The following is a 13852-nucleotide window of genomic DNA, read 5'->3' as shown; positions in this document are numbered from 1 at the left end:
CTCTGCGAAGTGTCCATTTAAAAAGACACGAGCTGAAGTATGGAAATAACTGATAGGCCTTTTTATCCCCATCAGGTAATACACACACCCACAAGCACCCCTGCCCACTGAGAGACTGACCAGAGGCCTGATGATAGTGGATGTACAAAACATCAAGACTTGGCCCTTGGTGAGAGAGATAGCAGGTCTGTACCTTGCGAGCGGTCCAGTGCCCCGAGGGTCTGCATCTGCTCCACCAGGTCATTGGAGTTCCACTGGCTCATCCCCAGCAACATGGCCGTCTTCCCCTCCAGCACCTCTGCTGGCACAACACAACAAACACATACACACTAGATCTCAGACTGCAACAGCAGCACCACTTTACAGGTGTTCTTGGGCGAGTTGTTTAAATTTTAATTGCTTTTGGGAAAAATGTTCTATAAATCTATCTATTTTCACACAGAGTGAAAGAGACATAACAAACAGTTATTTAACAGTTTTTAAGTTATTACATTTTTTATTTATTTGGAAGAAAAAACTTCTAATAGCTATGGTAGCTTTGAAGTATAATAACTACAGCATTCATTTTGAAGTAGATCAGATAATAGTGCACAGTGCACAAGCTCAAACAAAATTATTCATTATTATTGATCGAAGACACAAAAACTATATGAATTCCATAGCCTCCATTTTCTATCCTTTTATGTTTTTTTACATGTGAAAACCACAGATCTCTGTGTTGGTCTTTCAGTGTAGCCTTGAGTAAGATATTACAATTCAGGGTCTAGTCATGCTCCACAATTTTCCTCTTCTCAGTTTTTTCACCACAAATGCATGTCCCTGTTTTCTGAAATTATAAGTCTGTTACAGATTGTCTATATTATTAAGTAAGCAAAGAAAAAATGTGATAGACAGAGACAACATCATGAGTGCCATTAACATTGCTGCAGACAATGGCTCTGAGAGCGAGTAAGGCAGCGAGTAAGGCTGCAAGCAAAAAGTGGCACACAGGGAAGAGGGAGAAAACCTTGTCTCTAAGCTAAAAATAGACCTGGGGCAGAAAAAAAAAACACACACACACACACACGCTCACAAAAACAGACTTTCATTTCATCCACAGCGCTTTTACTCCTTTAGGGAACAAGCTTCTGAGACAATAACAAAGAATGCCAGAGAACCAGTGATAAAAGGAACACAGTCACAACCTGTTCATTTTCTGCCAGTAACTAGTTATTAAGTATATCAAGGCCGGATATTGGCAGCTACATCAATATACACTGCTCAAAAAAATAAAGGGAACACAAAAATAAGACACCCCAGAGCTAAATGAATGAACTATTCTCATTAAAGACTTTGTTCTTTACATCGTTGAATGTGCTGACAACAAAATCACACACAAAAATTATCGATGGAATTCAAATGAAAAAATAAAGTGGAAAAACACACTATAGGCCAAACATGCTGCATCGTTTTGGGCTGTAAGCACAACCCCCTACCTGTGGACATCGGGCCCTCTGTTTGAGCAGACACATGCACTTTTGTGGCTCATTTTGCAGGGCTCTGGCAGTGCTCCTCCTGTTCCTCCTTGCATAAGGAGTAGCAAAGGGGACTATAGACCAAATATGTCTTCTGGAGAGTCACATTATTCTGTTGCTGGGTTATTGCCCTCATATGGCCTCCTACATGTAACACCTCCATCCTCTGGACACTAAGCTGACAGACACAGCAAACCTTCTTGCCACAGCTCGAATTGATGTACCATCCTGGATGAGCTGCACAACCTGAGCCACTTGTGTGGGTTGTAGACTCTCTGGGCTGTAGATCTGCATAACCACGCCTTTATTGGGGATGTCTTGCTAATAGCCTATAATTTCCACCTGTTGTCTATTCCATTTGCACAACAGCATGTGAAATTGTTTGTCAATCAGTGTTGCTTCCTAAGTGGACAGTTTGATTTCACTGAAGTGTGATTGGAATTACATTGTGTTTAAGTGTTCCCTTTGTTTTTTGAGCAGTGTAATTAAAGTTGAGCAAAGAATTTAGAATAATAGTGTAAAACAATGTATTCAGAGCACTCTAAAAATACATATGTATGAGTAAAACAGCAGTGCTTTTTCCCTTTCTTTTCCAACACTTCTGACTTGTTAATTGGTCAACATAAATATTTTTTGAGTTTTGAAAATGACACAGGGCTTTGTGAGTTATCACATGACCTAGAAATGCATTCAATATGGCAACGTGATTAAGAGTATTAAAATGAATGATATATTGCAATATTTTAAAGATATATCACGATACACAATATATATCTTGATGCCTTGAAATGTCCTCTAAATCTAAATTTTTATCTTTATTGCATAAAACAGAGAGGCAAACCTCGAAAGTGAAGTACATGCTGTTGGTATTGAGTTTATACTCAATACTCAATTTAGTCTGTGTAATTTTCAATCTGGCAATATCATAAAAATTAAGCTAAAAAAAATCGAATTGTTCGATGTGGGTATATATTGCCCACCCCTACAGCCTTGTCAAATGTAACATGGACTGAATATACTTTTTGAATCAGGACTTCACACATTCCATAACATCCCAAACTGAAATGTAACATAATTGAGAATTACACGCATGGGGCTTGTAAAATGTATTAGGCAGCCACCGATTGTGCAAGTTGGTCTGAGAGGTCTGTAATTTTCATCATTGTGAGAGACAAAATGTCTTGATGGATGGACCTGGACATGTGCTGTCTTAAGCAGGGGGACGTTTTTGAGCACTGCAGGATTTTAATCCATGATGACATAGTGTCTTTAATAGTAACATTTGTAACCTTTGTAACTATGTCTTCAGATTTTTAATTGAATGGGACCTTTATTGCCACACACTGGATAAATTCTTCTTTTTCAGTGTAGAGACAGGTCAGTACCTGTAGGCAGACCAGGCTAGAACCCACACGTTCTGCCCACACAGCCATTCATTGGAAATCCAGGCAGAGTGTGGGTTGGTGTTGTCCTGCAGGGATGTGCAGGGAAAACTTGGCATCTAAACAGCATGTTGCTTGAGAATTTTGTGTGTAAATTTACATTAATTGGAGCCCACAATATATACAAGAGTAAACCTGGACATTAATGCTATTTAAGACAGTAACAACTGGGGTTACAGAGACCACAGCCATTTGTACTTGAATTTACATTCAGTAATCATGTTCCTCTGATCAAGATTCTCCTGCAAAGATAAATCAGAACAAAACAAACAATTTTGCTAATTAAAACCTTTTATCTGCAGCACTCAGCTGGGCAAATGAAACATAGCAATTTTCTGGACATAAAAGTTGAATACTAAAGTGGCGAGAGAAAAAAAGCCAAGATGCTCTTCACCAGGACCTCTATTTGACCATGGTCCTTCAGAATGGCTGCTGATCCCCTATAGACAGTGTTTATTAGATTTATCCAGTAGAAATACCAACCAATCAGAAACCTTGTGGGAAGAGGACCGCGAGCACACAGTGGCCTGCACTCATGCTTGCTGACACACTTCATGTATAATTTAGTTGTTCCATCACAATGATGTGATTTATTGTCCTCAGCTATGTAACATATCCCATTGGACCCTGTATATACCTGCCTTTTACACCATGTCCTTGTCTCGAATCTGTTGTGTGTAAACTTGAAGCTCCTGCTACTTTCATGTGGTCTTATGATAAATATCATAAGTGTGCCCACTTGTGACAGCAGAACAATGGTAAAATGTCATGAATATAATAAAATTAAATGTCATGCAGGGACACTAAACACTCCACACAACATGAAAAAAAAAATCTGACATGAGAATGACAGCATAACCAATATGCATGAGATGGGTACTGTGGTTTTTGTAAGAACCTTGAAACATATTTCAAAGAAGTTAGGACAGACCACAACAAATAGAAATCCAGCATTTTCTCATTGCAATACTTAATATCGTTGAAGAAACAAGTCTAACAAGCTGGAAAATTAATTTATTTTGCATGCCTGGCAGTGTGACTCAAAAACAATTGCCCAGCAGCTGCTGACTTGGCCACAGTCTTTAGATCCAAGTGCATTTGCTCTGGGGGTTGGATACTTTTGGGCAGAACAATGTGCGTCATAGCTTTAACTGCTGCAGGGAATTCTTATCACTATTAGCAGATGTTGAGGTGCCTCTTGAGGGTTGACACCATGAGAAAACATGCATAAGTGTGTGTGTTTGTGTGAGAGGACAGTATACTACACAGCCATAACAAACAGTTGATTGGTATGGACAAGTGGGGAAGAACTGCTTCATCTGAAGAAGACAAGACACTGAACATGGGTAAATAAGTAAAGGTCATTACAGGAAATAAGCAGGTGGTTGAGGTTAGTAGAGCCCACGTAAATCTGATGAATAAATACATCAAACAGCAATTTGTCCAATGATTGTAACTCTGGACAAATCATAACATCTGATATTAACTGCTACAATACATGATTTCTTTTGGTTTCCATTTTATATGCCTCTCAAATAGCATTTATTATAAAAGAGAAAAGATAGCAAAGGAGATTAAATACTGGCCAAGAGAAAACATAAGGAGTAGCAAAGGGGACTATAGACCAAATATGTCTTCTGGAGAGCCACATTATTCTGTGCTTTTACCCGCCACTCTATTTGCTATGTGATCTCTGGAAGGGCTGCTGAAAAACTAGGTTGCATTCCCTGCTGATCTCTTTACAGGCTTCCAAACCCCTGCTCAGAATAAACTGATTAGCACATTTTTAGCATAAATTTATTTTTATGTATTAGCATATCTCAATATCTAGGGCGTGAGAATTATCCACAGAACAGCACAACAGAAAAAAAAAAAAAAAAAAGCCAATGGCCAACCAGCAGAATTTCTAAAATAATTTAGGCTTTAGATCATCCTGATGACAGGTGGGCTCCAGCCCCAGCCTTTTTTAATTTATGACAAATGTTAGAATTAGTGCGACCTGAAGGCTGCTTCCCAAAGTGAGCTTATTAGGTCTTGGGTGAAAGAGGCTAAAGAGGATGGTTATAATTTAAAAAATTTTTCATGAAGTTGTTTTAGGTATGATTTAGTTCTGCAATCAAGCATAGTTGTATTTTTGTGTCCTGGTGAATCCTATTTTGATATTAACTGACTAGCTGTAAAAAAATATTTATTAATTAATTGATTGATTTATCTTCATTAACTTTTCTTAAATTATGTAAATAACTTCCATTATCTCTGAATCAACCATTGAAATCAAGAGGTAATGGACGATCTGTGTGTTGGAGCACATACATATCTCCTTATTCAAAAAGCAATCAATCCTGGATCGCACTAGGGCTGCAACAACGAATCGATTAAATAATTAAAAATCGATTAATAAAAGAGTCGGCACCAAATTTCAAATCAATTCTTCGTGCAACGTAGAGACATTTGATTATTAAAATCATTTTACACTAAAAACATGCATTCTTATGAAAAAAGCGGCCTGTTTATTACACCTGATAAGTAAAGGCCTGGTCTGTGCACGTGCTCAACACAACCACAACAACATGCGCTAAAACAGACCACAGCACCTGCTCTGTCCAGGGGTCACATGTGGTCTGTTTATGCAGACACCTGGTCTGACACGCCCATTTCTCCTCCCACGACAAAACAGCGTGCCCGTCCGCCCACATGACAACAGAATCCAGAACCTTCACGGTGCCACTGAGCAAAGCACCGTCCCCACACACTGCTCCCCTTTCACACTGTGTTTCACCAAGGCTGATGGTTAAAAGCAGAGGACACATTTCGCTGACTGAACCATGTGCTGTGCTGTGTTTCACAGTGACAATCACTTTCACTTCTGACCTCTGCAACCCTGCCACGTCAGCACCATCTGAGCGTCTGTTTTCTGCAGCAGGCAACATAGTGCCTGCGAGTGTGTGCATCTGCAGTGTAGTATAGAGAACAAGTTCTGACATCCAAACAAATCCTGTTAAATTTTCAGATTCGTATTGTTGTTGTTTTTTTGTTTTTTTTAAGAAATTATTTATTGTTCTGGCCGCTCATGTGGCACTTTATTTAAGATATATATATATATTTGGCAGCTGTAAAGCATACATGTGGTTTATTTTTTGGGTTTGTCTATTTTTATTATTTATTTATTTTTATTGTTGTTTTATTGTGGGGCAGTGGTGGCCTAGCGGTTAAGGAAGCGGCCCCGTAATCAGAAGGTTGCTGGTTCGAATCCCGATCTGCCAAGGTACCACTGAGGTGCCACTGAGCAAAGCACCGTCCCCACACACTGCTCCCCGGGCGCCTGTCATGGCTGCCCACTGTTCACTCAGGGTGATGGGTTAAATGCAGAGGACAAATTTCACTGTGTGCATCGTGTGCTGTGCTGCTGTGTATCACGTGTGACAATCACTTCACTTCACTTATTAATATAACAGGTCAAGGTGCAACATGTTTGTGCACTTTTTAAAGATTTTAATTAAAAATTAATTGATTAATTGATTATTAAAATATTCGGCAGTTGTATCCCTTGATTGCACACAATCATGTAATCTCACTGCACCTTTCAACTCACAAGCAAACATCTCAAAAATGTTCCCGTTTATCTGCTGTTAATCACTTATATCGTGTAAAGTGACAGCAGGTTAACATAAACCGTATGAACTAACTTTTTGACTCTCTGATGTGACAGATGTGAACCTCTTTCACACACTCACACAGATGTCTTCATTGGCTGTTTATACTTTGCAGCAGTACAACACACACCAACAATGGGTGTCCTGGCTAATTTTGTGTCTCTTTCACTTCTGACTTGGTCAGCCAATGGCACGACTCAGCAGGTGTTAGACAACCACAAAATACTGCTGGACTCCCCACAGCGTGATGCCGGCGGCCTGAGTGTTTTCAAGCTGCAGGTTTGCTGTCAGTCAGGACCATGCAATAGAAAGGCTGAGATTATTTTTAGTCCCTTGTGATGCCGCACCGCTGAATGTTAAAAATAGGAGGATTAAGGTCAGATCAGATGATTGAAAAGGTCAATAAACAGCAACACTAAACAGCAATCACTGCAAAGAGGTAAAGGGAATTGCAATTGCATTGTTACATTTGAAACCCTGTTTGTGCTTCTTCAGTTTTGTGCATTAGATGCATTTAGAAGAACAACATCAAATTCCTTCACTGTATACTCAGCCATTACCTTCTTATTTGGCACTGTCTACCTAATGTGTGTGGTTACAGTTGGGCGTATTGTTTTTTTTTTATTGTAATGCCAACAGGCAGTCTGGGCTTCATGAATAATTTAAATTACAGCTGCAGATCGTAGACTTTCAGCTGACTTTCAGCCAGAGAAGAAACTTTTTGTAATGTCTATGTGTGTGTGTATGTGTGTGTGTGTGTGTGTGTGTGTGTGTGTGTGTGTGTGTGTGTGTGTGTGTATATATATATATATATATATATATATATATATATATATATATATATATAGATAGATATACATTTAAGATCCTCTAATGTTCACCATGCATCAGTTTGCATTGAGAGGTTGAGCCTCCATGAATTCAATTTGATTTTCCATATCACTCCACATGTGACATGCAATTCCAAGTTAATTCAAGACTCAAGGTCTCCCTGCTGACCATTGTCCAGAACAACACAATGCCTCTGACAGCTTGACGTATTCCCATATCACATCCTCATGCCATTTCATCAACCCACACATGATTTAACACAAAATGTGATTCAGAAGACCATGCAACCACTCTGGCATTGGACCAACTAGGCAAGCCTTTGCATCCCAATCATTGAGCCCTAGCACCAAAATCCTAGGACAACAGGATCACTGTTATCCTTCACAGTTTTTAATGACTACTTAATAGAGATATCCTACAAAACCATGCATGGTCTTTATCACAGTCCATCAGATGCTTTCACCCATTTTCTCCAACACATGACCTTAAAATCTGACTACTCTCTTTTCCACAAATTCATGGTGTCCTGGCCAGGACATGAAGGATCTGCTGCTAACATCTTGGTGCCAGAAACCAAAGGACACCTTGTGGAGAGAATGCCTCAGTGTGACTGAGTGTTAACTGCACAGTATCATTCAGGTGGTTTTATCTAGTTCAGTGGTGTGTGCCTGTTGCCTCATTTTATATGTGAAAGGTTAAATATTTTACATTTAAATTTCTAGAGCAATCAGTACCAACTCAGGGGTAAATTCTTGCTCAGGGACACGAAGGTAGTAAGTGAGGTTTTGAATGTTATCCATGTCCATTCTGGGTGTGAATGGGAAGGAGGCACATTTGAGGAAAAGATTATTTACACAAAATAAACTAGGAACGGTTTCATACCATTCTTTCACCGTGTCCTGATCACTCGTGCTTCATTAGCCTCAGCTGTAAGTGATCAGGACCCATTAATCAGGTGCAGGTTGAGATGGTCTCATGGCGGCAATGGGCTTCAATTATATTTGTCACATGTTCCATTCATGTGACCACCATGACAACACAGACGTAGGAGATCCGCAGAGTAAGCTACTCATCTGCCCCTCGTACGCTGCGTTGTAGATAAAAGGTAAATGCTGGTGGGTGTTACAGTTATTTGTAGTCTAAAGGCGAAACTTACAGAGAAAGAATTGTGCACATCTGCAAACGGGTTCATCCCAATTCCGTGCCCAATGTGACAATATTACTGTATCATAATGGCATAATTAGTTATTATTAGTAGTATAGCGGGTAAGGAAGCGGACTCGAACCACCAAGGTTAAACTGAGGTCCCCTTGAGCAAGGTACCGTCCCCACACATTGCTCCCTGGGCGTTTTTCATGGCTGCTCACTGCTCACTAAGGGTGATGGGTTAAATGCAGAGAACACATTTATGCTATTTCACTTTCCATACGATGTGTGAATTTTGAGTCTGCAATATAGCTCACGTTAATTTGGACAATTCAAGAAAGGCCAAAAGTTGTGCCTGGATTTTTTTTGTAATTGAATAGAATAAAAATGGTCTATCTATGATCCATCTGTTCCTGTCACATTGTTACTGTAAACCATGTAGTAAAGTTTAATGATATTTACAGAGATAAATGACAAAATGGCAGAAACCTCATATAATTATAAATTTAACCAACAGTGCTAATTCTGTGAAGTTCCATAAAAATGTGAGGTATTTAAAAACAGATTAATGCTTTTTGAAATAGAGACTTCAGAGCAGATGATAGAGATCCCCAGGAGCTTAAGGGAAGACAGTGAAGGCTTTTATATAAGGCCACTTGCGCTTTATTGTCTTTGCTGCTTCAGAAATAGCTCTGTTTGCCCTGCAGCTAGAAAGGTTCAGAGACTGGAATCTGAGTGGGATTACGCATTATTTCATCTTCCTCTGTTTCAGGGTCCTTTTGTAGGTCTCCAGAAAGGTCATAGACACCACATAGTTTCCCACAAAGCTTCACCAATTACTACTAAATACAAACAAACTTGCTGAAATAATATGTGGAATTGTTAGGTTCATCTTTTTTTTTATTTTGTGCACGCCACATGCATTTGTAGCTGGAGTAAATGTCTAGAGATAACCCAATAATACAAATGGTTGCTGAATTAACTACTGATATTGAGAATGCCCAAAAGTAAAAAAGTTTTGATGGTTACAAACATAGAATTAGTGAGTTAATGTCCCAGCTGCCTGAAATAATAAAAATTATTAAAATAGGATGGGATTTTGTGGTTAATACAAAAAGATATTCTTTATGCTTCAAAGGAAAACCACTGAGAGCTTTGATTAACTCAAGAGAACGCAGAACCAATTTAAGATTAAAATATTTTTCAAAAAGGGTCAGGTCCTTGACTGGTGTTTTAAATGTTGCTTTGTTAGCAGACCAGTAACACAAATCTGAGGTGAGTTTGGAATTACAGGCAGACAACATCGACACCACAACAACCCGGCTGGGCACACAAATCCCGGCACAGACCATGTGTGTCCAGAGTTTGCATGTTCCCCCATCTTGCAGACTGTAAATTATCCACTCATATGGGTGTGTGAGTGAATGATGTGTGTTTGTGTGCACCCTGCGTGAAGAAGACCTGTGTGAAGAAGCGGTGATAGTGAGTGAGCATATATGACAAAATGGAGTGGAAGCTCAACTGAATGAATTAAAATGTTCTATGAGGAAAAAGTAGGATTAAATGACAAATTGTCTCAGAAAGCAGCATAATGTCGACATTTTCTGAAATGTACTTCATAAAACAGCCACAATTACCATAATCACATAATTCCCCTGACAGACCTGAAGTTTATTTCTACCCATGGTTCTTGAATGCAATTAAGGGACTGCAGCCCATCAGATGATCATTGTGGTCGGATTCCCATGATTCAACAGCAGGAGTTAATATAGTAATAACAAAACCATGTGCTTTCACCTGAGCAACAGCCAATCGTGTGGTTAAAACGATGTACAGTCGACAGCTACGAGAAGCATGGCTGGGCTTCTGATCAGCGATCCCAGTCGTATGCAAAGGTGGACAGTAAAACAGTAAATGTAATTTGCTACTGAACTTCAGTACTTTTTTCACGTTTCTGTACTTTGCTAAAGTATTTCCCTTTGGAGAGACTTTTTACTTGAACTCCACTACATTTCATATTAAAATGTCAGAAGGTTGCCGGTTCGAATCCCGATCTGCAAAGGTGCCACTGAGGTGCAAAAGCACTGAGCAAAGCACCGTCCCCACACACTGCTCCCCGGGCGCCTGTCATGGCTGCCCACTGCTCACCAAGGGTGATGGGTTAAAAGCAGTTTCACAATGACAGTCACTTCACATTTTTCTACATGTAATCTGCCCAGCTCCATCCCAAATTTGTTTCATATGGTTTTGTTTGCTGAATGTCAGTGGAAATCTGCATCTTTTTAAATGAAACTGGGATTTATTTTCTAAAAAAAAATATCATTTTAAACATGGCTGTATCTGTGGAGCTCTTTATATGTTCAGTGCAGGAGCGTGTAAAAGTGCAAAATAGCACTGATGTTATCTCTACATATAACACGAGCCATATTAACAGAGCATTAGTCTAAGAGTGGCATCTAATGTAATGTATATGTCTAGTTGAGAAATATTTTTGCAGTTAATAGAGACTATGAATCTGACAATCATAAAAATGGGCGGGGAAACAAAAAGGGTTTCAAGGTGACACAACTAAACAACAAGCATTTTGTAGCTCTCCTCTTGTGTTTAGTGCAGCAGATAAACATGACACCTACAAACACTGCAAGCCCCACCCCCTAACATCACAATTTACACAAACACCAGTACTATTACAGTAAATCTGACTTGTCCAGGTTTGAAGGCTAAACTTTGTTCGCAATAAAGTCACTGTCTTTCACATAATATAAAATTATTTGACTTCTATGTTTTGTGCTTATGATCATTTTAATGAATGTCAGTCAAATGAAAGACCTTGTAACAGATTGTTGTCCCAAAAGTGACCATCTTTTCACTTACAATTAGTTGATTAAGCAAGAGCTATCATACAAAACTAATAATAAACTAAGAATCATAGTTTTACTTTTGGTACTTAAGTACATTTCGAGGCAAATTCTTTGTATGTTTACTACAGTGGTATTTTAAAAGGAGGACTTTTACATAAACTGGATTTACAATTTTACTTTGTGTACCTCTACTTTAGCTCAAGTACACGGCTCATCCAGCAGCTGTCGCATGAGCATCAATGCTACACCACAGCAGGCTTGGAAATAACAGATAAACCGCTGTATGCTATCATCACGCAGGCAGACCTCCACTGTGCATGGAGGGAAGGATTCTCTCTTACCACGAGCATCAAAAAACTCCTCATCAGAGCTGTCCACTGATTCCTGGGCAATGTTCTGGAGATGCCAGCGGCAAGCGCTGTTCTTCCTTGGCAGAGCTGGAAGAGAGACGAGGGTGAAGTTTTTAGGGAACACATTTTGTCTGCTAAGAAGCTTCCATGACCGATTCATTTTAAAACATTAGACAGTTTACTTCCTCAGTAAGCTATATTCAAGCCATTTAAATAATTACTGTTCAGTTGTCAAGCAGGGTCGGCCTTTCTTCTTCCAAAGCTTCTACAGATAGCTCTGTAGCAAAAAAAAATGCGGGTCTAAGGCTGTCGTTGTTTTGTACCCTTTGCCTGTAGAGCATTTCTTACAACAAAATGTACAATTCTGAGAGTAGAAAATGACAAAGTTTTTACTCTTTTTGTCAAAAAACCCTCCTGCAGGAAAAACCTCTTTGAAGATGTGTGTTGCTAATTGAAATGGAGACGGGAGGGGGACAAAAGAGATTGCCTGTGTAGCTCCATACTAAAATCTGCTGCTGGATTTGGCAGAGTCCCCGATAAGCCCGGCTGCTCCCTCATGCATTGTTCTCGTCTGCTTTGTAGATAGGGTGCATTTCTGCTGCCGTATCTTCAACCAGACAGTAATAATCAGGTTTTCTCTGCTAGCAGCATTAGTGGTGAAGATGAGAGAGAGATTAGGCTTCAGTACCAGAGCTTCTAAAGTCTTTTATGTCTGTACGAGACCCAATTCAGTCTTGACAGAGGCTGACAGGTTTAGTGGGTTGCTTGTCTCACAGGGGACAGGGGATTCATGCAAAGGCCACGAGTCATTAAAAAATACTTTTTTTGAAGGGCAGAAAGCTTACTGGATAAATTGTTGATATGAGCTGGGCCAGCAGTTGTTTACACTGCTGAAATGCCAAGAAAGCCATTTCACTGACCCATCTGCAGAACGCATGGGAGTTATCAGAGAGGATTTGGACATGTCTGTAAAAACCAAGAGGCATAAACTACACAGCAACACTAAGGAGGGTGAATCTTAATTGATTTTCCCTGAACATCACCAAATTCGCAATTTCAAGCTACCTCTAAGCTATGTGGTAGGTGTGAATGTAAGGAAACAAGTCCTTAGAATTTACATGAATAGATAAAACAAGAAAGAACTGCTTAGTAGTTATTTGTATCTTGAAGAAGAGAAACTAACCATTTTGTATGCTGTGTAATTTGTTCTGTCACCCAAAACAAAGTATTAAATCAAAAGAGTTTAAAATGGGAGCAGCTCTTTGATTGACAATTTACATGCACGGCACTTCCTCATTCTGGACCCTAGTATCCTAACCCTAACCCATAGATGTATACACTAGAAATGGCATTCAGGCTCTCAGCATGCATCAATACCGCTGTCATATTTGGACGGGGTTCCAAACTCATTCAATCATGCTTTTGTGATGGTTCGAGCGAAGATGCCGGACTTTTGCCCCGTCTACGGGTGTAGTATCACAGGATCAAGGCATAACATTTCATAAGTAAGATTTTATTTTATCATCTTGTATGTTACGAAATTTGCATTCGACACGTTATTCATCTGTCTTCCCATCCCCACCCGATCTGACACCACTATATATTGCATAGTCAGTTTATTTGTCTACAGTTCTTGACAAATCTATACAAAATGCCTCTGTTTATGGACCTGCCCTGTCTACAGTTATTTTTTCCAAATATGTAGGTAAATGGATGTTCATCTTTCATATTAAATCTAAAAAGAATGAAAATAGTTTCCTTGTCTGAAATGTATTTTGTACAGTTCATTGTCTATAGTTCTCTACAAAACCATACAAATGCCTTCTGCTTTGAATAAAAGTGTAAATATAAATGTATGAGTGGTAATGCTGCAGGGCTTCTCATGAAGTTTGCCAGGGTCTTTCAGCTGAAAGTTAAATGTGAAAGTGAACTGATTGTCATGTAAATCTCTGCAGACTAGCACACAGTGTGTCCTCTGCTCTTAACCCACTGCCTTAGTGAGCAGTGGTCAGCCATGAAAGGCACCCTGGGAGCAGTGTGTGGGGACGGTGCTTT

General features: G+C 39.5%; 1 protein-coding gene across 5 annotated transcripts in view; it reads right to left on the bottom strand.

The window, feature by feature from the left end:
• plrdgb (PITP-less RdgB-like protein) overlaps nucleotides 1-13852 on the bottom strand; it is a 69104-nt gene that overhangs the window by 40031 nt on the left and 15221 nt on the right. For 3 of the 5 annotated variants that reach the window (XM_028984390.1, XM_028984392.1, XM_028984395.1), the window contains exons 2-3: nucleotides 11789-11884; nucleotides 194-301 (exon numbers count right to left, since the gene is read on the bottom strand). In XM_028984390.1, the coding sequence (XP_028840223.1) occupies nucleotides 194-301; nucleotides 11789-11884 (204 nt within the window). The remainder of the gene's footprint in view (nucleotides 1-193; nucleotides 302-11788; nucleotides 11885-13852) is intronic. The other 2 variants (XM_028984391.1, XM_028984394.1) reach the window with 2 other exon arrangements.

The sequence above is a fragment of the Denticeps clupeoides genome, chromosome 6 (assembly GCF_900700375.1).
Source record: "Denticeps clupeoides chromosome 6, fDenClu1.1, whole genome shotgun sequence".
NCBI classification, from domain to species: Eukaryota; Metazoa; Chordata; class Actinopteri; order Clupeiformes; family Denticipitidae; genus Denticeps; species Denticeps clupeoides.
Note: the sequence above shows the minus strand (reverse complement) of the source record. Positions and strands in the feature narration are given on the sequence as shown.